At 47.7% G+C, this 26,998-nt stretch overlaps 9 protein-coding genes across 9 annotated transcripts; 5 read left to right on the forward strand and 4 right to left on the reverse strand.

Moving 5' to 3' along the window:
• Positions 1–558: 558 nt before the first annotated feature.
• BP5553_03064 (uncharacterized protein) lies at positions 559–2,763 on the forward strand (the record flags this gene model as incomplete). The annotated part of the gene is made up of 4 exons (XM_032011687.1): positions 559–574; positions 979–1,781; positions 1,846–1,887; positions 1,936–2,763. The coding sequence occupies 4 exons, from the start codon at positions 559–561 to the stop codon at positions 2,761–2,763; spliced, it is 1,689 nt and encodes a 562-aa protein (XP_031871380.1).
• Positions 2,764–3,967: 1,204 nt separating this feature from the next.
• Positions 3,968–6,250, forward strand: BP5553_03065 (uncharacterized protein; the record flags this gene model as incomplete). Its single annotated transcript, XM_032011688.1, has 6 exons — positions 3,968–4,008; positions 4,071–4,661; positions 4,829–5,121; positions 5,190–5,653; positions 5,702–6,007; positions 6,059–6,250. The coding sequence occupies 6 exons, from the start codon at positions 3,968–3,970 to the stop codon at positions 6,248–6,250; spliced, it is 1,887 nt and encodes a 628-aa protein (XP_031871381.1).
• A 710-nt stretch (positions 6,251–6,960) lies between these two features.
• On the reverse strand, positions 6,961–7,638 carry BP5553_03066 (uncharacterized protein; the record flags this gene model as incomplete). The annotated part of the gene is made up of 1 exon (XM_032011689.1): positions 6,961–7,638. The coding sequence occupies one exon, from the start codon at positions 7,636–7,638 to the stop codon at positions 6,961–6,963; it is 678 nt and encodes a 225-aa protein (XP_031871382.1).
• A 2,947-nt stretch (positions 7,639–10,585) lies between these two features.
• On the forward strand, positions 10,586–14,175 carry BP5553_03067 (uncharacterized protein; the record flags this gene model as incomplete). The annotated part of the gene is made up of 2 exons (XM_032011690.1): positions 10,586–10,663; positions 10,726–14,175. 2 exons carry the CDS (start codon positions 10,586–10,588, stop codon positions 14,173–14,175), a joined length of 3,528 nt encoding a protein of 1,175 aa, XP_031871383.1.
• Positions 14,176–14,916: 741 nt separating this feature from the next.
• On the reverse strand, positions 14,917–15,589 carry BP5553_03068 (Uncharacterized protein; the record flags this gene model as incomplete). The annotated part of the gene is made up of 2 exons (XM_032011691.1): positions 14,917–15,452; positions 15,541–15,589. The coding sequence occupies 2 exons, from the start codon at positions 15,587–15,589 to the stop codon at positions 14,917–14,919; spliced, it is 585 nt and encodes a 194-aa protein (XP_031871384.1).
• Positions 15,590–17,851: 2,262 nt separating this feature from the next.
• On the forward strand, positions 17,852–19,123 carry BP5553_03069 (uncharacterized protein; the record flags this gene model as incomplete). The annotated part of the gene is made up of 2 exons (XM_032011692.1): positions 17,852–18,306; positions 18,367–19,123. 2 exons carry the CDS (start codon positions 17,852–17,854, stop codon positions 19,121–19,123), a joined length of 1,212 nt encoding a protein of 403 aa, XP_031871385.1.
• Positions 19,124–19,402: 279 nt separating this feature from the next.
• On the reverse strand, positions 19,403–20,278 carry BP5553_03070 (uncharacterized protein; the record flags this gene model as incomplete). The annotated part of the gene is made up of 1 exon (XM_032011693.1): positions 19,403–20,278. One exon carries the CDS (start codon positions 20,276–20,278, stop codon positions 19,403–19,405), a length of 876 nt encoding a protein of 291 aa, XP_031871386.1.
• Positions 20,279–21,500: 1,222 nt separating this feature from the next.
• On the forward strand, positions 21,501–23,874 carry BP5553_03071 (Glycoside hydrolase family 31 protein; the record flags this gene model as incomplete). The annotated part of the gene is made up of 4 exons (XM_032011694.1): positions 21,501–22,284; positions 22,342–22,454; positions 22,510–22,732; positions 22,829–23,874. The coding sequence occupies 4 exons, from the start codon at positions 21,501–21,503 to the stop codon at positions 23,872–23,874; spliced, it is 2,166 nt and encodes a 721-aa protein (XP_031871387.1).
• Positions 23,875–24,076: 202 nt separating this feature from the next.
• BP5553_03072 (Glucose oxidase) lies at positions 24,077–26,261 on the reverse strand (the record flags this gene model as incomplete). The annotated part of the gene is made up of 7 exons (XM_032011695.1): positions 24,077–24,109; positions 24,176–24,888; positions 24,965–25,417; positions 25,473–25,605; positions 25,662–25,921; positions 25,972–26,004; positions 26,063–26,261. 7 exons carry the CDS (start codon positions 26,259–26,261, stop codon positions 24,077–24,079), a joined length of 1,824 nt encoding a protein of 607 aa, XP_031871388.1.
• Positions 26,262–26,998: the final 737 nt, after the last annotated feature.

Genomic DNA, 26,998 nt, shown 5'->3' on the forward strand with positions numbered 1-26,998 from the left:
ATCACCGAGCGTGGAAATTCGCTGTGCCGGGCCAAGGCGGCAAATGGAGGCTTTATTGATGGAGCAAAGATTATCACGTCACTGTCCCAAGCCACCGTGTAGTAAAGCAAGAGTGCAGAGGCAGGGCTGAGAGTAGGTGATAGCCCCCTGCTACGCAACCAGACAACCAAATTCAGAACCAAGATTGTCGTATATTATCAGATCGTCATGTATCGTTCACTATCGAGACTTTGATCAACCTGTGCTGATCGTGCACGTGGCGTAAGTTCAGATTCGTGACTAGGCACATTCAGCCCTTCTGGTGCCTCACCAGCGGGTGACAGGACTCGTGGACCACCCGGAAAGAACACACCATATTTCCGAGTCCTGCACCACGTTTACATGCAAGAAAAATATACCTGAATATATACACAAGTGTGTAGATTCTTGCCTTCTTGTTTGATTTTTGCTCCTTGTAACCGGGATGCTTTCGCAAGCATCCTTGTTTCTATTATTTGCATATATATTGGTGGCACGTTGCTATTACTTCTCATCAATCATTTGTGTTTGTTAGCCGCTATGAGAGCTTCCGCAGGTGCGTCAGCCACTGAAAACAAGATATCCCGCACCGGCCCCCGCAATTGCGTTCCACTCCAGCCAAAGGAACAATCCCTCCTAAAATAAATAATCGACAGCAAATGGTTGAAGTGTCCCGATAGTCTGGTTCACTCTCCCCACTTGTTGCTACCTGCTGGTTTGTTGGTTAAAGGGACTGGTCGCTACACTGGAGGATAGCCTTTTGCATCCTATTTGTTGATGCGTCTTCCTTAACGCCTGGGTGCTTGCTTTGAATCACAACGGTTTATAGCATCATTTTGTTGTATATTCTATCTTTCGACACATGAGCCCCGTCTCCGGATCGGACTAGGAGCTGCTGCTCGAACGTATGCTGTGGCACTGAGCCTTCAAGATCCTTTCTACTAATCCTCCATAGATTAGCTCAAAATCTATACAGAAGCAATGCTCGGTTCCTCTTCGAATTGATCCAAAATGCGGAAGATAATAATTACTCCAGGGCCAAGGCTGTTGGTGCAGAGCCTTATATCAAGTTTACGATCCGGCCCGGTACAATTTGCATCGATTGCAACGAAGATGGCTTTACTCCGGAAAATGTTAGAGCCATTTGTAGAATTGGCGAGAGCACTAAGATAAGGGCAAATTCTCAGTACTACATTGGCGAAAAGGGAATTGGATTCAAGTCAGGATTTATGGTTGCATCCAAGGTTCACATCCAATCTGGAGCATTCTCGTTCTTCTTCGACCACGAACCTGGAAACAACGGGATGGGAATGATCACTCCAATATGGGAGCCCGCTGATGTTACTTTGGCGGAACCTCTCACGAGAATTACATTGACCCTCCCTGACTGGTTGGATCTTGACGAGCTTCTTTCGCAATTCGATGAGCTTCCACAGACGTTACTTTTATTTATGAAGAAGTTGGGTAAAATCATCATGGATGAAGATGTGCAAGAATACCGAGATGTGCAAGTAGTAGCAGACGTGGAAGAGGAAGAAGAAGAGCAAGAGGATGAAGATGATGAGGAGACGGAGCCAAATACCAGGGTGAAATCTATCACGACGTGCTCCTGTAAATTCGATCAGAATATTGGGAGGGGCCAGGTGACTGTGTCAATAGATCGAGGCGAGGAGGCAGTCGCATGTTCGGACGAATATCGGATCACTCGTAAAAATTTATCGAACTTGCCAGCTGATGGGCAGCGTGGTTACAACACGGCCGAAGTGATCCTAGCCCTTCCCTGTCATCGATATTCGCGGCAATGGCTGGGCTTATATTGAGTCTCAGAAAGTTTATGCCTTCTTGCCTATACGGGATTTTGGACATCCAGTAAGTGTGACAAAGGGAATATTGACCAACTCGCTGATCACGGATTAGTTCATAATCCACTCAGACTTCGTTATGCAAGCGAGTCGGGAAGATATTATGGAAAATGCGGGAAACAAAGCTATCCTTGAGGGTGTAGCTGAAGCATTTGTGGATGCTGTCTTACAATTCTATCAGCACCCAGTTCTTCAGTATCAGTGGATGAGCTACATCCCAAATGATGATAAAGTTTTGAGCCCCTTCTGGTCCGACCTCTCGACTCGAATGAAAGGGAGTTTGAAGACAACACCAGTTCTGTGGCCACGAAGCAGAAGTCGTCTTCGGCTAATTTGTCAACTTAAGATTGTCCCAAAACAACTTAAGGACTGTTATGGCAAGCCCCTAGTTCCTGATTTACCAGAGGAGAAGGAGATATATCTTCATCAAGATTATTATACTTTGGAGCCCTTCGTGCTCCTAAAACTCATAACACTCGGGCCGGAGGCTATGAGCGTTCACGATTGCGTCGAAGGAATCGGACGAGTCGCAATGTCATCAACTTCGAATATGAAATCGGCTGATGACGACTGGCATGAGCGTATTGCCCGCCTACTCCTGTTAGTATTCGAACAACCACACCTGAAGACGAAAATCCCATATCTGAGGAGTCTGCCTTTGATTCCTCTTGGAGATCAGCGGTGGGTTTCGATTGCCGACAAGGCTGTCTACTTCCCGGATACTGACGACATGCCGATACCTTGGGATCTTGGTTTGCGGCTGATCGAACCCAAAGCAATAAGACACGCCGCGAGAAAGACACTATTTACAAAACTAGGAGTCGTGGACGCTGATAAGGACATTGTGAGAGAATTAATCCTGAAGAAGCATAGGAGAGGATGAGACGAAATCACGCTCAAATCTTCTGTCAGCCATTTGCGATATTTATATTGGACGCGACCACCACCGCCTCTATCGAGCAGTCCCAGTGTCGGATTTCGCAAATCGTCGCCTTTCTGCTTGTTCAACGATTTCAATATATCCGTCCACAGCGATCATGATCTGTACCTCGAGAAAAACGAGAAGTATGGCACCAAGGAGTTCTTGAGGTTGGTGCGCGAGGAGAATCCACCAAAGGATTTGCATTCTTTCGGCTCCTTTATAAACCACGAGTATCTCAACTCGGTGCCAAAGCAGACGAATGGCACAGTTTCAACCTTATTCTAGGCTTGGTTAACATTCGAGGTGCAAGTTAACCAACGTCCCAGACTTGCCGACCCGAAGGATCCTTCCCAGTTATCGAAGTTATTTCTCTTCATTATCGAAAAACATCCCGAAAAGATGCTGGGAACGTTGAAAGCACACTGGGGCATGTACAAAATTTTCATGGAAGCTCATCCAAGATTGAAGCAGAAGATCTCCGACGCGATGGTTCCCTCTACCAACGTTGGGAAAAGGGAGTTGCGCCGGACATTTTTACCACTAAGGGAACTCGAGGCACGCTGCAGCGAGTTTCTCTAGCCTCAGATCTTTCCCTTTCTTACGTTTAATGATTTTTCCAGCGTCGAAGAATGGAAATTTCTTAAAATATTTGATGTTGGTGTAGATGATAACCCGGACTTTTGTCTGGAAATCTTGCAGCGGGTTAAAGAAAGTCAAACGACCTTCAATTAGAAAACATTTACGAGGAAATACAACGGGAAATCTGGGTATCTACTAATCAAGATGCCGATATAAAACGTGTCCAGTATGGAAAACTTAATATCTTTTATAGTTTCGTCCTTCACTCAAAGCTAACTGGGACATAGGGACGCTATCTACAAGGAAAATTTAGTTCATCTTCCTGCTTGTTTGAAGTATGGGCGCCGGTAAAGTGGACATGGACCACCCGATGTATCTGGGACGGGCCAAACTATATGAGGGCAACGTATACTTTGCGCCCTGCTCTATCCGATGTGAACAACGCGACTCTCACAGCTGTCTTTGTGGATACTCTCCAAATGAAAAACGTCTCATATAAAAACTTGACGGATGAGCTTAATATATCGACAAAGGAATTATACCGAACATTGAGAACATTCACGACATATATATCCGCCTTCAGATTATGGCCTCATCCCTGAGTGCCGCTGAACTAGGCAATGTTCGGTAAGCAAACTTAATAAGATCGCTACAATAGAATGACTTGGAGCTAGGCTAATTTCTGATAGGGCTTTGTTCGAACAACATGCTCTCATATATGACACTATTGGCAAGACCTGGGCACCTACATCCTTATGTCTTTGGTCCAAAGATGCTCAAATACCTGGGAAGGTGACAATCCTTAGTCAATATGGAGATCTGAAGGATTTCTTCGTCGGCATACTAAAAGTTAAGATTCATGACCTTGGCATGCTTGTCGATGAACTCAGCCAGGTCGCGAGTTCGAAACTCACAGTGGATGATGTGAAGAGTCTCATCTGGCAGATAAATAGTTTCTCTCCGTCACGCAAGGCTCTCGAAAAACTGAAAACTTTACCAATTTTCCCAGTGAAAGCGGCAAGCAGAGGATTGGACCCGGCCGTGCTGCGAGTTAGAAATGAGAAGTTTTCAATCATCGACCGCCAACCATGGGCCGATGCATTCCAGGGCAGAATCGACTTTCTTGATTTTAACCTCGAAGAGGTCCGGAAATTGCAGCATTTCTTGTCTTCTTTCGATTTTGAGAATTATTATTTGTCTCGTGCTATAGCAGAGACGTCATCGTTCCAGGGTGAGGTTCGAGAGCCCAAGCAGCAAACGGACGAGACAGCTAAGAACTCGTGCATATCCGATGGCTAGGTGAGCCTCCCAAACTGCATTTTCACTCGCAACAACTGATTATGTCACAGATGTGCTGCTCACTTTAGGAGCCCGAGAATCCGTAACGACTGCATGTTCATCTACCGTCTACTTCTTAAAGCTGAGGTATACGAAACAGACGGTATAGTCAGGAATTTAGTGCACACTCAGAGAGCGTTGAGACTGTAACGGTTGAAGTACACAAGAGCAAGCTTCACATCTCTGAAGATTCTGGAGTTCTGAAGATGTACGTTCCGAAGGACAGGAAGGACCAAGAACTCTGTTTCCTTCAGCTTTTGCCAACAAAGCTTTTCAACGAGGTGATGATGGGAAAGAAAACCAACAATTCAACAGTAGCATCTGACTCTGAAGCTGTCAGAATCATAGCTGCCCTCTTCATGTCTAGTGATGAAGTTGTCTGCGATTTATTGGATGACGCAGGTATCATTCCCGTGCCGTACCCTGATGAATATACAGCGAAGCTTCCGATCTGGCTATTCAACATGAAGACCACTCGCGGGTCAATAGGGAGATTGAACTAGATGCACCACCGAGGGAGGATAGAGGACAAAGAGCAGAAGAAAGTGCCTCTTCACCCGGATCTAGACTTTTGTCTCCAACCCCCCCTTCTTGCTACAGGACCAATTATCGAGCAGCAACACCCACATATCGCCAGCCTTCCACTAGCTCTTTCATCTCACGCCCTTCTGCACCCCAGAGGAACGAACCTTCGCCCTTTTCGGACAATAGTGGGCAAGCAGAATATCGTAGGCTGCTCAGCAATGTCATTGCAGCAGCGAAAAGCCAGAGAGGTGGATTTCCAACCCGAGGAGCATTCAACCTCGATAATTTGCTTAACGCTCTCCCCATCGAATCAGATGCCGAGCCAGTTTCTTATGGCCTTCCCTTCGGCGTCAGAAGCGAGAACCAGCTTGCTCATGACATGAAAATAGGCGCGGTCGGGGAACTATACGTAAGATCCGAAATGGGAATTGTTGGCGTTCCGCTGATTCATTCATAGGCGTTTGAAATTCTATCCCGATTGGAAGCCCACATTCCTGGGTTTGATCGCGGCAACTGGCAGAGCACTATCCGCCGACATGTGACTGTTCATGAAGACTATTACGGCATGGACCCATGGAAAGGAGCGGAGACTGCCGATATCACCTACGACGACACAGAAGGAGAGTTCACCAAGCTCTTGGTGGGAAACGAGTATTTGGAAGATATTTGGATTGGGGCCAAGCCCAAATTCTACCTCGAGGTAAAAGCGACTACGAAAGAATGCAACACTCGGTTCTTCGTAAGCAAGAGCCAATATCAAAGGGTATGGGAATCTAGATCAAAACATATGGTAGTTGGAAACTAACAGTCATAGATGGAGCGGATGAGATTGATAGCTGGAGAAGTCTCCCCTGAGATTTACATCATTCTTCGTGTGTTCAACCTCGGCAAGGATACCATCGACATGCGCCTCTTTGTGGATCCGAAGAGGATCGAGGATGGAGGGAGTTTGACTTTTACTCCAGAATCGTACTCTGTCTTACCAGCAGGAAGTACCAACACTTGATTTATAGGAGTTTCAAGCAGGGCTTTATAGATACTTCAATTGCACCCCCTATTTTGGATGTGTCTTGCACCACTCTTCCCTTTCCGTGGCCGCAACTAAGCTGCCAATCCAGTGGAATATTGTACTCTTTCCAATCACTCCCCATGTTTATGCCGCGTATATGTTTTTTCAAACAGGACAAGTACGATCTGGATCGATGTTACCTACATCACTTGGGAATATTACGATCCTTAAACGTTTACGGGCTTCGAGTGGATAGATTCCTGCGAATAGTCGCTTGCTAACATTACGACTTAAAGAAGTCTTCAATCCGCTGGACAGAATCAGTGGGATTCTAGGATGTATTGATGATGAAATATTGGAATGCTAGCTGCGTATAGGCTACTTAGAAATCAGAACTGACAAGTGTTGGCGACGATATCTCAGAGTAGGTAAGGACGGCTCTCATAGAAAGAGACCCTATCACGATGCTAGCAATGTCTGCTTCGAGTCAACGACACAGCCCGTAACCACTAGTCTCTCTCCACCGTCCGAATCCCCTACTCGTGCTTATTTCAAAATTCCACAAGGCCCACACTGAAAATTCAACCGCTCATGACACAGCCCCCCAACACAACACCTAAACGCATACGGCTCACTACAAGCCCACGTGGAATACTCTTTGCGGTTAAAGCACGGACAGCTATCCAGCACCGTGTACGTCTTCGCATCTATGACGTATGCTTCGAAGAGCTGCTGCCCATACCCGAAATCACCGAAACTCTTTGTGGGGTCGACCAGTGGCTTGTCGAACTATGGGGGATGTCAGTCACATCACGGTCAGTCGATCTGGGGATGGGGAGGAGGGAGCAGGGAAGAGGGAAAGGGAGATGTACCTGGATAACATATTTCCCAGTGGGATCATCATACTGATTCTTCAAATAAAAATCAATGTCGGAGTGATCATACCCCCAGCGTCCATACCCGACGCCATAGAGATTAAACGCCGTGTACGAGTGGCCGAAGCACCCGTCGGCATTAAACGGCGACGTGTTCCAGGAGTTGATAGTGGTGGGCGTAGAGTCGCCGAAGTCGATGGGATTTTCGCTGGACCCGAGGCCAAGGCATTCGTAGCGGCAGTCGCAGCAGCCGTCGGAGTCGAGGGCGGCGAAGTCTGGGGTTAACCCTGAGCTGTAACCCGGCGGTGGAGGATTGCTGGGAGGCGTGGGGCTGGGGTTGTCGGGGTGGTTGGGGGAAGGGTCGGAGGGTTTCCGGGGGGCATCGCCGCCGATTTCGAGGCCCAGCGGTTTGGGGATGGGAAGCAATGGGGATTGGATGCCCTCGGCAAGGGTGAGGACAGGCGTGAGAAGGCCCAGGAGCAGAACAGCGAGAGCGTTCAACTGCTTCATATCCAGGAGAGATACCTACAACAACGTAGGAAGAAATAGAAAGTAATTTAGGTTCCTTTCTTCTGACTGTAGCGAGGAGAAGAGGAGATTGAAGACTTCGGAGTGGCGGGGAAGACATTGACTTTACTTTATAGACGGTCAAAACCCATCCTCATCTCACTTAATGCCTCGCACAAGGTAGAGCCTAGACGCATCTTATTTAACGGCAGGCAGTATCAGCGATTTGAGAAAGCCAGTGTCGAGCCCGAATTGTAATATCGAATGAAAACATCGTGCTTGATGCCGACGTTCCAATTAAAACAAGGCTTCCCTTCTCTTCTGGGAGACGACAAGCTTTTCCCCGGGGGCGATAAGCTTTTTTCCGGGGACGACAAGCTTTTACCCCTCGACAGTATACCATGTTAACGGTAGGCCCGCATCTGGCAGCTGACTCCTTCTACGCCTTAATAATGCTCGACCAAGCTTTTTGATTTATGTAAGCTCGTGGCGTGCGGTTTCGCCGAGCGCAGCGCTTTTCTGCACTGGCGAACTGCGAGGTAACGGCATTGTCAGCTTACTGCATGAGAGCTGAAAATGAACTGTTGTTGTCATGTGCATGAGAGCGAAGCGAGACAACGAGAGAGCAGAACAGAGCAGAGAGGAACGAGGAATAAGATGCGATAAGGGTACTAGTAGTGTCAAGATCTTATCGTATTCTCCGAGCATGTGTCTATGAAAGTTGTATAGGCAGGTATTCAATTGTTACTAGTAGGGGGGGTGCTAGGGCAGGGGTCTCCGGCTACTAATATTAATCCGCTACTTTAACCTAATCTCTTACTACTTTAATTGAATTGAAGTTATTCTAACTAACTCCCACTTATTAATACTTTGTATATATCCTATTAGCTGTAATAACAATTTCACAGCGCGCCTTCATAGTTCTAAGTAAAGATATAAGAAATTCTTCCGGAACAGTTTCCCAAGCTTCTATAACTACTTTCCGTAATTGGTCGTAGCTTATAATATCGTGAGGATACTTATTCCAGATCTATTCTTTCATCTAATTCTATACATTCTCTATTAGATTAAGATCCGGAGAGAAAGGAGGCTATTTAATCTTCCGTATCCTACAAGTAATTAGATCAGTAACTATATCTGTAGACGTATGTCCAGGAACGTTATCCTGTATAAATAATATATAGCCTGGGTTCATTGTCATCCATCCGTGAACAAGGGGGATTATATGTTGTTGGTATGTCTCTGAGGAAATAGTTCCCCAATCCTTCTCCCAAAATAGGCCAGGACCCTTGCCTGACTTTCCTAAGAAACATCCCCAAAACATCCACCCCCCTTTTCTCTGTACTCGCTCAAAGATACAAGTCAGATCAAGAGCCTTATCCGCTAAACGCGTTATATAGGTCTTACAATAGTTTCCTGCTATAACCCAAGTTTTGTCTGATTAAAGGATCTTATCCCATTAGTTGTCTGTCTAATTAATATATTCGAGGGCGAATTCGAGTTGTAATTACTAGTTCTTTTCAGTAACAGGAAGCTTGCGGAATACGACATAACGCTATTAAGAGTTAGTTCAAGAGTTTATAATAAAAGAGTATTATTACTTTATAACTAACTCGACGTAAAGTACTTTGAATTGAATAAACACTTATCCTTCCCAATTTAGCTCAATAGCTATACGCTAAAGGGCTATACGACGGGTAATTTTAGACTGAGAGATAAACTCAATAAACTCTTCTGTTTGAGTCGTATTAAGCGCTAGCGGACGGCCGGACTGGCGACGGGGTGTATTAGGCTGCCTACAAGTATATCCTACTTGATTGACAGTTAATCCAAGAACAGCTGCAATATAGGCATATTTAAAGCTTACGTCTTTAAAGTAACGGGCGCGGAAGCGTTGATCGCGTTCTATAAAGTGGAATCTAGGGTGTTTATTGACTAGTAGTAAGGTAACTATATTAGTCAAAGTAAAAAGAATTGGTCGAGGTAGTAGAGTCTGTGGAGCGTTTGGAAGTATTTCCGCCGGTAGTACACTTGGTGTTGAAGTACCTTCTATTCTTAATAAGTTGTATAGGGATCAAAGTATATTTTCATAGTCCTGACACGTTCTCAAATTTGTACAAAACAGCGACGTGATTAAAACACCAAGAGTTATTCGGCCAATTAGGCCCCTGGCTCACCCCCCTGCCCTGGCACCCCCCCTACTAGCAACAATTGAATACTTACCCATACAACCTTCGTAGGCCTTCGTTTAACCACGCGAGGCGAGAGGAGACGCTGGTCGGGCTTTGCCTCGTTCTAAAAGGTAATTCCACATTCTCACAACACGCTTGAACGATTCTCCATGTAGAGCAAAACATGTTCTACTCCATTCCCATCTACCAGTTTAAGATTTTGCCCGGAGGAGGAGGTGACGTTGCGCTTGACTTGTCTCGTGATCTCTCGGGTGTTCATTAATTGTCAAAACAAACGTCAAGATGAAAAGGAAGCTAGAGATCAGAGAACTAAGTGGGAAGAACGAGAGAAGGAGAGCGGGCGGTCACCATTTCCATGTGCTTGATATCCTGGTACAGCAGGGACCATTTATCGGTATGCCCGATTGAAGACTCGAGGCGCACGCCCTCGGAGTTGAGAATTAGACCAAGGGGGGGGAGGTGTTTAGAGATGTAGGTGTTGATGTCGATGTCGATGTAGATATGTACCGACCTACATAGATGTAGGAGCCGTTTGTTTTGGCCATGCTAGATAGAGTATAGTGGAATTCGCGCAGTCACGTGGTTTGGCGCTCACGCGACGCGCTTTCCAATTGCTTACCTAAGATATACATAGTGTAGACGCGCTTTGTGGTACCGAGATACTTCGTGCTTTCGTTCTCTTTTACCCTTTACTTTCACTTTCAAATCAACAACCACCCGTCTATAATTATGTTTCTGCACCAAGAAATATCTCAACCATGCAAGCTGCGATAGAAGAGGAGGTTCAGGACTGGGATTCCCAGCAGTGCAAACGCCTACAGGCCGATGTTTTCTCGGTAGGGTCGCCGCATCATCTGCAAGGTTGGGCATGCACGGACTGTTACTGACCATCGCGCAGAGTTCAGCGCCACCAACAAACAAGAACAAGACCGTCGCGTCAGCCTTGTCGGCGACGAACTTCGCAGTCATTACTCTCCCTTCTACCATCGGGACTACTCTGGTTCACCAACCCAGCGACGCTTTTCCTTCCCAGAGACGTCGAGCATCGGGAGCCGTAAAGGATGTGGCTTCCACATCGGAGACCAAAATCCGCCAAATCCACCATATACTTGCCACTTTTGCCCAACACCGAACGGCGATGGCGCACGATGCAGCCAGCAAAGATTTAGATCTTACCCAGAGAAGTTCAATGTCCTTGACGCAGGAGAATTCTTGTTCGGCTTATGAGCTTTTGGGCATTCGGTCATTCGTCCCGGGACAGCATGCATCTATTGCATCGAGAGATAGATATACAGATGGAGCGGAGGGCCGTGGGAGACAATCCGCAGACGAGACGGTGGCTCGGGAGCCTGTTAACGACAAAGAACAACATTCTACGCGTACTGATTTAGCTCCCCATACATATACGGAGGACGATACTGGGCACATCGTGCTCGAATACCACCCTGAACAAGACAATGCGTCAATGGAGCAAGCAGATTCACAGGATGCCTCGTATGCTCTGCCACGAGTGGCCCCGAACTCACAGCCGCCCTTATATGAACCACAGACCCCCGCCGCGCCCATAAACCCATTCATGCATAAAGGAAGCGTCCTCAAGGGCTTCGAGATGTTTGGTGCTACCCAACCCTCTTCGATTGGTCGTCATGTAGCAAGTCCGACTTCATCGCGACCGTCACCCGATGTTTACCATGACTTTACATCTCCTCCTCGTCACTCAGTCTCATCACCTCTCCAGCGGCGAAATTTCGAAGAGGAGAAGATTCCAGTTCAATCCTCGTTGCGAAATATACTCGGCCAATACATATCGGACGAATCTCCACAGACAACTACTCCTCGAACATCAGGCATACAGTCATTCGATGCCGAACGATTATTGCCCCAAATAAATCCGATGCCTGAACCACGGAAGTACAACTCAATGAGAGCAAGTCAAGAGCGACGAAAGAATCTAGATTCTACGCCTCCTGAATCTAGCAGTGATGGCTCGGATTCGGATCTCGACTCCGAGCCAAGAAGGCGACATCAGCGGAGAAAACGAGAGCGGGACATACAGAGACAATTATCTACGGTCGAGCTGCATCGACGAATGTCACCGACTCAGCCCAGTTCATCTTGTTCGGCGTTGGTTGAAGTGCCATCGACTTCGACTCGTAGGCGACGAAGTATTCAGGATGACTCTTTGGCTCAGTGTGAGGGGGTCGATGCCCGAGATACACAGCAAGATGATTTTATTGCAGACTCACAGAGCCGTTTTACAAACTGCGAGGATGTTAAAGCGATTTCGCCCTGTAGCTTACTGCCCGCGAATTCCGCCGCCGCCCCTGGAGAAGCTCGCCGTGGTAATAAATGCCCCCAAATACACTCCAGTGCTTCCTCAAGGCAGTCATCTCCTCCTCAGTCCGATCCATCCCACAAGTTGAATACTATGCTCAACCGAATCCCAGAAGCTGATGCGGTTCGGTCACTTGATGCCACGTCATCGAAGGGCCATCCTGAGCCTAGCCTGCCACTTCAAAATGTTTCGCTAAATCGCAAAGACCTGAATACGCCTCTATCGATGAAAACCCGAATGTTCTCCGACCCAGGTGTTGCCACAGTTCCAGAAACCAGCCCCGCTCAATGCCAAATTCGTCCCATGGGTGATATTGGACTGTCGTTTGGGCCCGACGGAGATGAAGAATTGTCACAGAACCCACCAGGCTTTACTCAAGACGACGAGTTCTTCGATATCCTGAAGCTCGGGGCCTCTCCCGACGCCCCTCCACGGGCCCGTAACTCCCGGAAAAGGTCACTCGATATAGCCAACTCCCCCCCTCATGATGAAGCATCCACTACTTTTGAAAGTAACCCATCGACCGAATATCCTTTACTCAAGCATGGGTCCAACCGTTCGTCGACGGCTGAATCAGATGTTAACCCTGGGCGACATCGACCAACTAGGGCCACCACAGAAGGTGGACAAGCACCTAATCATTCACCAGATGATCAGAAATTACCAACGCCTCTAGACGACCAAATGGAGCTGAGATCAGAGACGGAATTGAATGGCCCCTCATCACATTTAAGCCTTGCTTCTGTGTCATCTGTCGCCCTCGAGGAGTTTACTCTCGATCCCCTTAAAGGCGCAAAGCCTAGTTCTAGCGCAAATTTGAATATGTCGTCTTCGTCCGAACTCTCGTCCGTCCCCTCCAGTATGGCGGTAACACCAGCCTCGGCTCCCTGCTTATCCAGAACCAGCTCTGTTGCCACGCCTGCTACCCGCTCTTCTCAGCGACTCACAGTTCCGAAGAGATCGGCGGAGGAAGGTCGGACACTTGCTCGAAGCCCTTCAAAGCGCAATGCAAAGCGCAAGTCCGTTTCTGCAGATGAAAATCCAACGAGACTGCCTCCACGTGCTTCGAAACGCCAGTCAACAGGACGGGGAGTTAAGGAGGACAGCGTGGATCCTCTGTCTCTGCCTGCTCCAAGCGTGGCTAACCAACCCAAGACGAAGAAGGGTATTCATAAGCTCTTCGAAGGGATGGCCTTTGCAGTTTCATATGTCAAGCAAGAACAGGAGAAAGATAACGTTATCAAAAGTATTGCAGATTGTGGCGGTGAGATTTTGGAAGATGGGTTTGACGGTCTGTTTGAGCTTGGACCGAATCCTGGAGGCATCGCGGATGACGATAAACAAAATTTGGTTTTGGCTCCCGCGGCCGCCTCAATCGGATTCGTGGCGCTAATAGCTGACGAGCACTCAAGAAAGTCTAAATACATGCAGGCGCTTGCTTTGGGCTTGCCGTGCATCTCGGGGCGGTGGATCATGTGCTGTATTTCAAAAGGAGCCATCCTTGACTGGACGCCATACCTTCTTTGTGCAGGGCAATCTTCGTTCTTGGGAAATGTCCATCTTAGTCGCACTCTTAGGCCCTATTCAGCCACAGAAGCCACGCTGCAGACCACATTCGCATCCCGGGATAAAATGCTTGAAGGAAAATCCATCTTACTGGTAATGGGCAAAGGCAGAGCGGATGACAAGAGGAAAACATTCATGTTCCTGACCCGTTCGTTGGGTCCTTCTCGCCTGGGCCAAGTAGCTGATTACACTGAAGCACGGCGACGACTTATAGACGCAGAATCTTGCGGACTAGATTGGGATTTATTATATGTTGATAACGCAAAGACTGCCGAATCCACCATATTCACCTCTGTGCAGCCTTCAAAGGGGCGATCTAGTAAGCGAAAAAAAGGGCCAACTAGAGTTGATGGAAGTGCTACGCCAACCCCCAAGAGAGTTCGCGTGCTCACCGACGAAGATATGGTTCAGAGCCTTATCCTTGGCCAACTAGTCGAGGAGGACTGAAGCCATCGATCATCGGCCCATCATTTAATCGTCATTGTGACCTGGCGTTCCGGGGCGACTTTTAATTTTTTTGCTGCTGGTTTCTTGTCGTATAGGATTCACGGGAAAGATATAATGGACTATCATACCAAAGGGAGTTGCCGATTCGTTTGGTTATTAGTTGTATGATATGTATCGAGCGAGGCACTGTCAATCGCGGTTGGAGTTCGGTACTATACCATATCGTTGAGCGTGGTAGTAGATAGTATTTACGTAACAAAAGTGATTGTTGCTCATAAGCGTGGATCCTACTCTTCACTTCAATGATTAAAAGATAGGAATAAGGCCATCGATGACGCCATCACTAGTTCTATAGCTGCGTTGTATATGTGAGCCAGGAGGTTTTGCTGACAGCTCCGGTTGTGCCACACTTAGCTCTTAGTGGCTAAAACAGTATATCACTCGTAATATTTATATGACAAGGGCCCCAAGCATTTTGGGGGTTGTGTGACCCCCTAACGCTACGGTATTGGTGGGCGTCAGTCCTGATGTCTCGTTTTCACTGTCCACAGTGAGGTGGGCTTATAGGCTAAAATCTATATTTGTTTACATATTTAAATACTAAGATGAAGTCGACGCGCCCAAAACAAAAAATTATCAGTTCCACACGCCGGGTGCGGAACCACGCTGAACATCTAACCCATTTTCCTCTCGCCCTCGTTTCCCATTTAACCACCCAAAAGATTACCAGTTCCCACGGCTTTACATATTTCTCTCCCAAGCCATTCCTCGGCGCTGGCCCTTCAACTTCTGTGCAGCGTTATCATTAGGTTGCGCATCCCCAAACCCGCATCCGCCATCGCGCTCTTGGGCGACGACAGGCCCCGCGCACTTCCCAGAGTTAAATCCACAGCATCCAGCAGCACAATCAGCATCACTCGTGCAAGCTCCCGTAATGAACTGCTTTCCGGCACCAGCTGCCGGGGCGGCGGACGCGGCCGAGGCGGCTGCAGCTTTTGCAGGGTTTGCGCTAGCAGAAGGAGACGCAGCTGCAGCTGCGCCAGCAGCACCGCTTCCTGTGGAGGCGGATGTGATTCCGCCGGTGAAGCCCAATGCTTTAGCGGCGTTGTCGTTGGGTGTGGCATCACCGAAGCCGCAGCCTCCATCTCGCTGAAGAGCTACAATGGCGCCGGCGCATTTTCCGGAGTTGAAACCACAGCAGTTGCCGGCGCAATCGGCATCGCTGGTGCAGGCCCCGGTAATAAATTGAGTGCCGGCTGAGAGGACGGGGAGGGATACTGTAGCGGAAAAGGTGTTAGTGATGTTAATTATGCTGCAGATGGGGATGGTTGGTTGTGAGATAGGCAAGAAACGGAGGGAACTCACGGTTGAGGAGGACGAAGAGGGAAAGAATGGTCTTTGAAGGGGAATGCATGATGATTGATGGATGCAGGCTTGCTGACTTGATATTTGAACTTTTGATGATATGAAATATTCTTAAGGGAGGAGATCCGAATAGAAAGTAATATTTATGAATGAATGAATGAATAGGTTGAAGAGGATAAAGAGTGAGCAGAAACCAGTGCTTGCCAAAAATCAAACGGAACTTCAGCGCCAAACCTACATCTTAATATACAAACTGAACGAGTAAGGGGAACACCGGAAACACGTCGTGCCCGAGGCTAACGACTTCTCGAAGATTCAAAAAATTAATGATCTGCGTTTTGAAGATGGATCGTCTGATCTGTCGGCTCAATTTCATGCGGATATCGACGCTTGGGAATTCCCATAGCGGGCTCCCCGGTTTCGTGCCTTGATGTTTTGCTAAGACGTCGAGGCCCGGGGGCGCGCCTTGTAACAGGTTGTGTATCAGCGAGATCAGGGCCGAGGCTCAGGGGATTTTGGAATTTGCGCGATTTTGAGAAGGTACGCGTTGCAGCGTCTCATTTAATGGTTTAATGGGGTAACAAATGGGGCAGGTTTCGTCGCGCTTTGTGCGATTAAGATATTGGCGACCTACTTACGTATATATGGAAGATAGCGAGGTTGAGATAAAGTTCACTGGATTGTACGTTATTACCTTCGTAAATGCAGAAAAGTGCCTATGTGGCGTTTGTGGCGCATGGCCTGGATTCGCCAGAAGTATCACTTGTACCGTAGGTACATGTACGTGCGTGCGGCAGTAAGCTAAAGAGACCATTCACAAGCCCTTTCCTTGCCCAGGGAACCTATAAACCAAGGCACTAAATTAATATCAACACCTTTTATGATGATCTCCACGGTACCACTTGCCCAAACTCGGTTCATCCGGCACTCGTTCGGACGTGCCCCTGAACAAGCGAGGAATCGAAACACCTCAGCCACGCCCCTTTTTCGCTATTTACTCTCCACGTTCAAACATCACAACTTCACAAGCTCCCCGTTTCGGGTCCCCACTCTTGTTTGAGGATCCGCTGTGTTGAAGCAGGGCGCCAATGGTCATGTTTTTCAATGCAAAGCATCCGTCTAATGATCTTCAGGACTTCGTATCTGTGATGCTGTTTGGCGCGGGGAAGGTGTTAGGGGGGACCCTTTCGTATTGGCCGAGTGAGCGGTGTTTGGGAGCTGTTGCAAGAAAATCATCCAGTAGTAAGAGGTATGTCTTGCCGCGAGGGTATGGCCCACAGCTTTGTTCGGTCGGCGAGCCAGAAGGCTAGACTTACGAGTCCCGTTCGGTTTGTCTGACTTCCGGAATCCTTCTGTACGGGAGACATGGTTATTACATATGGGGTAACTTGCGTGTTGGCAAGAGATTTGCGATTAATGCCGGATTATCCAGTAATCATCTAGATTGTGAGCATAGGACATTTGCAAGGACGAACGCCGTCATCAAGGTCGTCTCATGAATATCGGATGGTTTCAACTCATTCCCGTCACTACTTGCCTCCTAGAGGAAGTCTCTAATTCGGAGATCACATGTGGCAATATACGAATCTCAGAGAGACTTGTCTCGGAAGGAGAGGACAGTAAGGAGCCATTGGTAATGGCTAGCTTTGTTGGGACTGGCCCGTTAATGAAATCACTTGAGCCGCTAATGGTTCGTAGTTGGGACTGAATCACGTCTACGTTCAAGACATCGTGTGAGGTACGGTACCGCTGTCATGCCGCACTCCGAACATATTATTCCATGAGAAACCTACTGAACAGGTCTGAATGGATATGAAGGTGGCGGTGGTAGAAGGGGATTATTGGGTGATAATTAAACAATTAGGCAAACCCCCTCTTGCAGTCTGATTCTGGCACCTCGGCACCCATAACGATTTATGACATATCGAAGTTATCATGTTATGGGTAGCTTTGCACAATGTCTCTTAGCAAAAGCTTCGTCTTGATCCAATGATGGTTGACTAGAAATCCCAATTATGTTGAAACCTCACTTTTATTCTCCATCGAGGTGCCCTCATCTTCAACTCCCTATTCAACAATTACAATTCCCTTGCTACAAGTGACAAGTCTAAATATGTCTCTAGAATTGAAGATGAGATGTTAGCCCTGATTTGCTCAAAGGTGAAATGATTCACAATCGAATAACCAGAGCCTGGTCACCTTGTCAAGCGGCCCTGCTCATCATCCCCAACCAACCTCGATCTCCCACTTAGCTCAACGACAACACATATACCGACACCATTCTCGAGCTTCCCCATCATATTACAGCAAGATGCCTCATTTGATCAGGGTCACCTTTGGTGTGTCAAAAAGTCTAAAGGGTCTCCAGACAACGGCAATTGAAAATGTACGTGGAAATACGGTTGGTCAACGAAAGGTGAAGGCTGACCTGATATTACGGAACTTGAAGAGGAAATACAACACCAAATCCAATGATGTCTCGCAGAATAAATTGAAGAGAACGGCGGATGCAAGTGGCTATGATGATATCATCCTTGCCAAAAGGCCAAAGCTTGACCAAGCCATCCAAAAGGGTTTGAAGCAAAAGGCAATCGAAGTTACATCTGGTGTTATTATCACTCGCGAAGAATCGGTTTCGAGACAGGCGTCGGAGAAGGGCTTCGAGAAACAAAATGATAGGGGCCCATCGGATGATTTGGGTCTTGACCAGGGGGTTGAATCCGACGCTGAGGTCCAGGTCCAGGCTCACCAAGAAATCACAGCAAAGTAAGAATCAAAGCTCACCCACAGGTACTCAGTCAATTTTGTCAGTCTAACAATTCCCAGGATCCTTTTTACCAGACCGTCTATGGTCAATGTTAAACCTGCAGGCATTACCGCTACCGCTTTCAGCATTCACGAAGACCTCCTCACCGTTCACATCCCCTTTCTCGCCCAGGCCATACTGCCCAGCAGCCAGCCATCAAACTCAATGCGCCAGCTAAATCTCCCATCCTGGATCAACTACATGGATTTCACTATACTCGTGTCATGGCTCCACACCGGTACCCTACCCATGATCGACATCGATTCTCCATCCTCCCGGTTTATACATTGCCATCTAGCAAACCTCTGGATGTTAGGGCACAGTCTCTCCATTCCTGCATTCCAAAATACGGTTATGGATTCCCTGAGAAAGCTTTGTGCCGAGAACCAAACAGGCGGCTTCAACTATGCATGGCCTAGCTTTCTGCAAGCAGAGGAGATTTATCAGCGCACTGCAGTGGGTGCCAAAATCAGAGCATTTGCTGCTGCGGCGCTGTCATTCAAGAGACCAGTTGATAAGATGGGTGAGGACAGCGAGGCGTCGAGAAGATGTTTTAATGTATGGAAGCGGACCCCAGAGCTTTTTGTTGACCTATGCCAGGCTAGTCTGAGACCAGAATGCCCATGGCATGACGAGGCAAGAAAAATGTGGACGGTTAAGGAAGATTTGAGCTTGAAATACAAATGGGAGGAGTTGGCGAAGGGAAGAAAGCTAACAAGGGCCAAAGTCAAGGGTTGGAACGGGGAGACTTTGAGGGAGTTGACAATGATTTTGTGAGGAATTTATTTGATTATGTGGAGATTTGCTCAGCATGCAGTGGACTTTGCAGTATTTGGCCTAAGTGGCGGCTGTCTGGTATGAATACAAGTAGATAGCCTACCTCTGGACGTCGACGAGGTCATTGGCGATACAATACTGTATCAATTATACTGATGCAATAGTCAACTTAACATTGATTGCGATTGCCCGCGCCCATATCCTAGTCTCCACCCATTTTATTCCTGATCACAAATTGTACCTCCACACCTGAAATTTCTCAAGAAACTAGCCTCGCCCTTACTCAAGATACACACAGCGACACCTCTGCCTGAAACATACGCAAACTTCCCGCTCGCCAACCGCCAGAAATGTGTTCCATGGAACGACCCCTTTCGCGCCAGTCCTCAAATTTAGCACCTGACATTCATTCCCGGAATGAGATACAATTTTGACGAAATCCCCCACTTGCATATTCTCGACTTTCTTGAACTGGGTGCCTTCAGAATCCCTGATAAATTCCGGGGTGCGCATAACTAAGAGAATGGCTCCTGGCTTTTGTCCTTCCATGCTCAAAGGGTCGACGGCCGACTTTGGAATCCAGCCTGCAGATTCGTCAAATAAGACGTCGTCGCCCTCTATATATTGACCTCGCCATGCCTCCTGCCACGGGCGAACGCCATCCTCATTTTTGATTCCGTTTGCAGTGCACCAACGGATCTGGAGGCGCAATCCTGGGTCGTTCGATTCATGAGGGTCAACGTCGTCGGTCCAATGGATTTCCAATAGAATGTCTTCACCGGGGGAAATCGGGGTCCAATGGTCGTATGACGTACTAGATGAGTACTCAATGCTATTTCTTTGAATTGCAACAGGGAGTGGCAACCGGTGATGCTTGTTTGTACTGGCCACCAAGTACCACTTGGCCAGTACTGCGACACGTTTGGCCTGGTTATCCAAATCTTGAGTAACTGGCTGAAGTACCCAATCTATATCAACCGCGACCTGCCTCTCTGGTGGGATGGAGCTCCATCCAGGGCCATGAGCCGGTCTGCTAATTTTGTTCCAAACGATTCTCCCAATCTGAGGTTCTGCTGCGAGCAATTCGGAATTTGGAGATACATCAGCAACTGCGACGGTATTTGAAGTAGGCTTTTGCGTGTCCTGATGATCCATACTGGAGGCGGTATGTTTGATGATGTTGAGGCGGGTTGAAGAATTTGCCCGAAGAGATCTTTAAATGCAGAATTAGCTTGGAGTGAGTTGAACTGCAATCGTGTTGGAATTCTTTCCGGGCATATACACTATCCGTGCGAGAGAAGGGAGTATAAGAAGCGGATTGAAGTCTCAAAGCTCCGGAACTCTATCACAGGAGCCATTTTGCTGCCTAATGCCATCCCACTGTTTGTTCTGAAATGCATCACTTCAAACAAAGATTATTTCTCCTCAATTTCAGGCCTGTTCCGTCTTTTTGCAAGCCGGCGTTTGAAATTACTGCTTTGAGTACCTGCCGGCAGCCATGTGGCAGTAAAACATACGAGACTATGCATGTTGCCGTGTCCAAGTTGGCGGCCTCCTACTGAGTTCTGAAAAGCAAGTTATCTTTGAAACATAAACTTTGCACGTCCACTGGACCAGAATTGCTGTTGATAGGCCAAGGGATCAATGTATACCGACACTTGTTCAGCCTTACTAAGAGTCTTGCGTCATGAACTTCACCGCCATTTTACTCCCAGCCTTAACGTAAGTTACGAAGTAGGGGGGTCAAAAAAGATTTAAAAATTTGTTCACATGTTAGTGATGGCAGTCTGGGTGTAGATTTCATGTAGTTGGCTTCCCATCAACTTTGTCCCGAGTTCGTGGGGCTTTCACCCAGCACGCCGTTGCCCCGCCATATGATGTCCTATTTACAATTTTACCTATTTATCCGCCCCCCTTTTTCCCAACCCCTCCATCAAGCACCACTTTCTATCAGCGCTAGGAAGGTTGACAACCCGACAACATTCCAAGCATACCATTCTCGGCCATTATACCATCGTATTTCAAAGTGATGATCCTTCCAATATTTTGGTTTCCGTTATCCGTTTGTATGGGGAGCAATTGTGCCTAATATGACGTAAGGATCGTCCAACATTACCTGCAGGTACGCCGGCAAAAACTGGTTTACCCTGGCTTGAGCTCTTGGATAGTCACCAATCAGGAATCTTATTGGAGGGAAATCGCTTTTGACATGAAAAAGATCAGGATGAAAAGAAGAATATATTGCATCCCCGGGGCGCCGGCAGAGGGGGGATGATGCGGAGAAAGGGTTTATGGCGGATACAAAATGACGTCTCGAGCCCGTTTTGAAGCTGCTGGAAGCTGCGACACGGCCAGGAAGAAATAAACAGCGGGCAAGATGAAGGGAATTCTGAGGGCCTCGGCGTTGTTTTTGGGGTCGCCCTGCATGGGAATTGCAACTGCTTCTTTGCAATCGCCCGATACTTACTCCATCCGCATCAACACCCCCAAAGGCGGCCTCATAGACAATGACGCGATTCTCGCAGGTAAAACAAATGACACCACATCAGCAGTTCCCAGATCCAGCTCCGCCGGTACCAATGGCGTTCAGATAACGCAACAACACCCCTCGTCGCAGATTCTTAAAGTTCAAGTATCCAGCTCAAACCACTCCGCGATCGGCGCTCGTTTCACCACATCCAAAGATGGGCTATTTTACGGCGTCTGGGAATATCCATTTTCCAACCAGCTCACAAATCAAAATATAACATTTGACTTAAAGGGCATTGGTAACGCCGAGGGAATCAATTGGGCAAGTGCCCGCGCACCATTCTTCATCAGCACTGATGGGTCCGGATATGGCGTCTACATCGACACCCTAGCTATGGGCTCCTTCTCCTTCTCCTCAGGACAAGCACAGTTTATCTTCAATACAAGCAATCTTCTCTACTACATCATCCAGCCTGATCGCCCGGGAGATTACAAATCAATTATAACACAATACACAGCTCTAAGTGCGAGAATTGAGATGCCTCCTGACTCTGGATATGGCCCGATCTTTTGGAGTGATGATTTCGAGCAGGATTTCCACGAGGGTGTCACAAATGCGGAGGAGAACTACTATGATGTTGTCAATCATCTTTATTCCAATAAAATAAGGGCAACCGCGATGTTTGCAGATCGTAAGTTCTTTCCACCTTACACCATCAGCTAGCCTCTTGAATATTGATTACGAAAAGGCCCATATGGGACGGGGAACTGGTCCTTTGGCAATTTTGATTTCGATCCGAAGTATTATCCAAATCCCAAAGAATTTATTGCGAATTTGTCGGCATCTGGATTTGATTTACAGGTAGGAGATCCCAAGAGTCGGCCACGACGATGACGAACATACTAAATAAAACTAGGTCTGGGTGGCCAATCGAGCATTCCTCTATACGGAACTTTACAATGTCTCTGTGGCCAATAGCTGGCTCTTTACTAACCAAGATCCACACCAATACCTCGGTCCAGCGCTCAATCTCTCTATACCAGCCGCATACGACTATTTCAAGGAGCATTTGAAGGCTTTCACAAATCTGGGCGTAAAGGGCTATAAAATTGATCGAGGCGAGGAAGATGAAATGCCAGGTATGTACCGGTGGTGCTACCCTTATTATGGCGAATATATTCTTTTAGCGCGCAATTTCTCCCCTTTTGGACTTATCTGACAAATAAACTTTGTAGTATACGAGCAAAATATCCAAATGGGCCTGTTCGAACAAATTTGTTACGACAACATGGTTGAGAAATGGGGAAAAGGGAACTTCTACAACTTCGCCCGCAGCGCCGTCGACCGCTCCCGCGCTGTCACCCACATCTGGAACGGCGATTCTCATTCCGACTTCACAGGGCTCGCATATTCTGTGTCCTCTGGTATTCGTGCAGGTTTGCTCGGATACTCGATGTGGGGTTCCGATACAGGAGGGTATTCACGTGGGCCGGACGACCCAAGTGAAGAGTTATGGGCTCGTTGGATGCACTTCAGTGCCTTCTCAACGAACTATGAGATCATGGTGGGATCAAATCATACGCCCTGGTACTCCCCATATACACCTCGTCTAGTCAACGTCCTGCAGCAGACAGCCCAGCTTCATACTGAGCTTGTGCCTTATATCAAGTCTTCCATGTACCAGTCGACAAAAACAGGTGTACCAGTCATGCGCGCTCTGTTGCTGGAGTTTCCACAAGATAAGAAGGGGTATGAAATTACGGATGAATATTCCTTTGGGGATGCATTCCTGGTTGCACCTATTGTCAGTGAGGGAGGTAAGAGGGATGTGTATTTCCCCACCGGGAATTCCTACCTCGACTACCCCTATACCAACGCATCCAAAGTCTATGCCGGAGGAAGCACCCGCTCCTTCTCAATGGAGCTAGAGAACTCACCGACATTTGTCCGCGAAGGTGCCATAGTTGCCCGGGGGGATATTTTCCAGGGGAATGCTAAGTGGGAAAAGAAATGGGAACCGTGGCTGGAGATTGAGATTTTCCCAAGTTGGAATATCAAGGAGAGTGTGTTCGAGTATTACAGTGCAGGAAAGAGGAAGGATGTTGCTGAGATTTCGGTTCAGATGATAAAAGAGGGGAACAGCGTAAAGATCGAGTATGATGATTTGGGTACTAAGGGGATGATTGTGGTGCATGGGAAAGGGAGAGATTATACGTATAAGTTGGAGAGAGGGGGCGGTGAGGTGGTGGTTAGGGACTTTGACAGTCTGTTTGGGCGATAAGGATAAAGTTGGCCTCATAGAATCCATGATCATGACATCTCCAGTTATGCGGTAGGATGCGAGCATTTTGCAGACTTAGTGCGTGGTAATAAAGGAAGAACGTATATACAAGACAATGACTTTTTTCCGTAGTTCGTTGCTATCATACTTACAGTCCTACCAATGTTTTAACCCCTTCCATCATCCTGCCCTTTATATACTTTCACTGTGTGCGCGCCTTAATCATATCCACGGCCTAGTACACCTCGTTAGCGGAGAACATCAAATACTACTCGAAGCGCCGCAGTCAGGAAGCCGGTACCTTTTCAGCAAGCATATAGACAGTCTGTTGGGTGTTTGCTCCCGGAAGCAAGGGCATAATGCTCCCATCAGCAATGCTAAGCCTCTTGGTGCCGTGAACCTTTAGGTGCTCATCCACCACTCCGCCTAACTCCAGTGGCTTCTTGCTTGCTGTTGCAATCGGATGGTAATTAGAAGGCACATTATTAGCTCTGATCCAATCCTTGAGCGCCTCCCCTGTGACATTTGATCCCGGAAACACCTCCTGCGCCTGATATTCTGCCAGGTCCGGGCTATTCATATACTTGCGCATATAGTTGATATTCTCGACCATGATATCCATATCGATAGGGTTCGAGAAGGCGCGGTAGTCAACAATGGGCTCGGCATTCGGGTTAGCTGGGTCGATATTTATAGTACCGTGGCTAACTACGTGCATACTCATTACGATGCCTCCTGGGCTTCCTCGGAGTGGGAGCCACAAGAAATTAGCATTCTTGCTACGCAGCAGTTTGACGTGGAGTTTTTGGAATGCCGCGTAACCGGCTACGATTGTGGGATCTGAGTTGGCGGGAAGATATGCTGCTGGGTCTTGTGCTTCATATCTAGCGGCAATCGACTCGAAGTCGTTCGTGATAGCGGGCAAGCCTATCCAGGCACCGACGTTCGGTCCTGCGACAGTGCCTGGATCGCCGCTCAGAGTCACGTTTGGAGCCGGGGGCTGGCCATTACCCCCTGAGTTTCCGGTTAGAAATGTTATTCAAATATTTGAAAGGAGGGAGGGCGTGGGTTAGGGATCCGAGAGGCTTACATCTATAAGCCACGCTTAACCAAGCATGGTCCTGGAAGTTCTGCCCTACGCCCGGAAGATCAACTACAACCGGAATCTTGGCACTTTCTAGCAGACCTTTAGGTCCTATTCCGCTGAGCTGCAAGATTTGGGGGGTGTGGACTGTGCCTGCGGAAATAATGACTTCTTTGTTGGCTTTGACAGTCACGGGGGTTGGGTCGTCATCATATCGATTAGTAAATTGTACGCCAGTTGCTGTCGTACCATCAAACAAGATTTTGTTAACTTTATTGTTGACGATAACTTCATAATTAGGACGTGTGATGTCGTCGTAGTGACCTGTCCGGGAGTAAGAGCGCCAGAATTTTTTAGGGTCGAGGGAAGTTGGGTTCCAGAAGAGACCGTTGTTCCCGCCAACTCCGTCGATGGGAATATCCATCCCAGGCATTTTCGCCATAGCCTTGTACATAGGTACTATTTTAATTGTTAAGCCTGGATTAGGTGACAAGAAGTGAATGGGGTTGCCTACTCAAGTTTGGGGTTTGGTAAGTGGGGAACGTGGCATAGATGTGTGTATTGGGTTCCTGACCCCAAGCATTTGGGTCCCAGGTGATGTTGAATGCTGCCGCTACATCATCTTGCGGGGGTGTGAAATGGATAGCCTATAGTCGCAATTAGCACCTCAGAGCTTGCAATCATATATAGCACAAGCTGATACCTTCTTGAAATATGGCAAGACACCATCCCAGTTCCAAGTCGACTCGGGCCCACCCAACTCGGCCCATCCGTTGTACTCACTTGCGGTACCTCTGACCATCACCATGCCGTTGATTGCGGAGCTACCACCGACACAACAGCCTATTCTGACATCCTGGGTCCTATTGTTCATGTCCTTCTGGGGAATGGAGGTGATGTTATAGTGGGTCTTTGGGTCGTTAAAATTGCGACCACCACCTGCCGCGATGACCTCGTCGGTGACTGCACACTGATCAGTACTAAACGTCTAGTATGAATTCAACGAAGCTTACTCAAGGTACAATACTCAATAACCAAGACAGAATCTAGATTAAATATAAGCATCCTACTAGCTCCTGTTCTCGGCCTTCTCCATTTACTAACATTTCCCGTCCTCAGTTAGTCTGTCGGCTATAGTCAAGCCCGCAGTTCCACCGCCGACGATAACATAGTCGTACGAATCTTTGACCTGCTCCGATCTCTGAAGAACATTTGCATACTGGAGAACGACTGGCTTCGCAGCAGTGGTGCAAATTGTCGCCCAAAACACCCCGAGAGCGGTAATACGAGTCAAGGAGCGCATATTGTATTATCCAAAATGTCAAGAAACACGAGGTAGAGACTAGTGGCGAAGACAAGAGAAATTCTTACTAGTTCAAAAGAGAGGTAGACGTTCTTTTGCCTGGAAAACCTCGAGACAGTCGCTGCGAAGGGGCGCAGAGCCCAAGATGGGGGCGATGACATATCTTTATGAAAACAACCGTATGAATTGAGCTGCAGACCAAGAAAAACTTACCTAGGATTATGAGAATTACCTTTCACATCGGTTGGAAGCGGGGAGGCCCCCTCTCTGGATATATAGGAGAAATTTGAAGACTACGTCATTAATGACAAACTGGGTGCACCCTGGGTCGCGGGTGATCAGCAATTGGATCCCGAAGCAAATAAGACGTCAATTTTGGCTGGAAGTATCAGATATAGCTGCCCGGCAGTTCATCAATACCGTCGTGAATTCTGGCAATCCGCATCCACATTTAGCCTGGAGAGAATCGCCCGATCAAGCCCCAGCGCCGCTTCCGAATCGACGAATCGAATTCGTCTTCGCCTTGAAATTCCACATGATGCTCTGGAAAAGGTAGGATAAGTAACTTCAGTAGCTCGAGTATTTTAGCAGCCGGCAGTCCGGATGCCAGCCGATGTTGTCGTAGAAAGCCGGGCATAGCACAAGTCAAATCCAAAGGCCGATCGACGCGTTTGCTCCGTAGAAACGGCGGCTGGAGTTCCATGTTGAGATCTACTGAAATTTATTCGGAGGAGGCG

This window comes from Venustampulla echinocandica (genome assembly GCF_003357145.1).
Source record: "Venustampulla echinocandica strain BP 5553 chromosome Unknown scaffold_1, whole genome shotgun sequence".
Classification (NCBI taxonomy): domain Eukaryota; kingdom Fungi; phylum Ascomycota; class Leotiomycetes; order Helotiales; family Pleuroascaceae; genus Venustampulla; species Venustampulla echinocandica.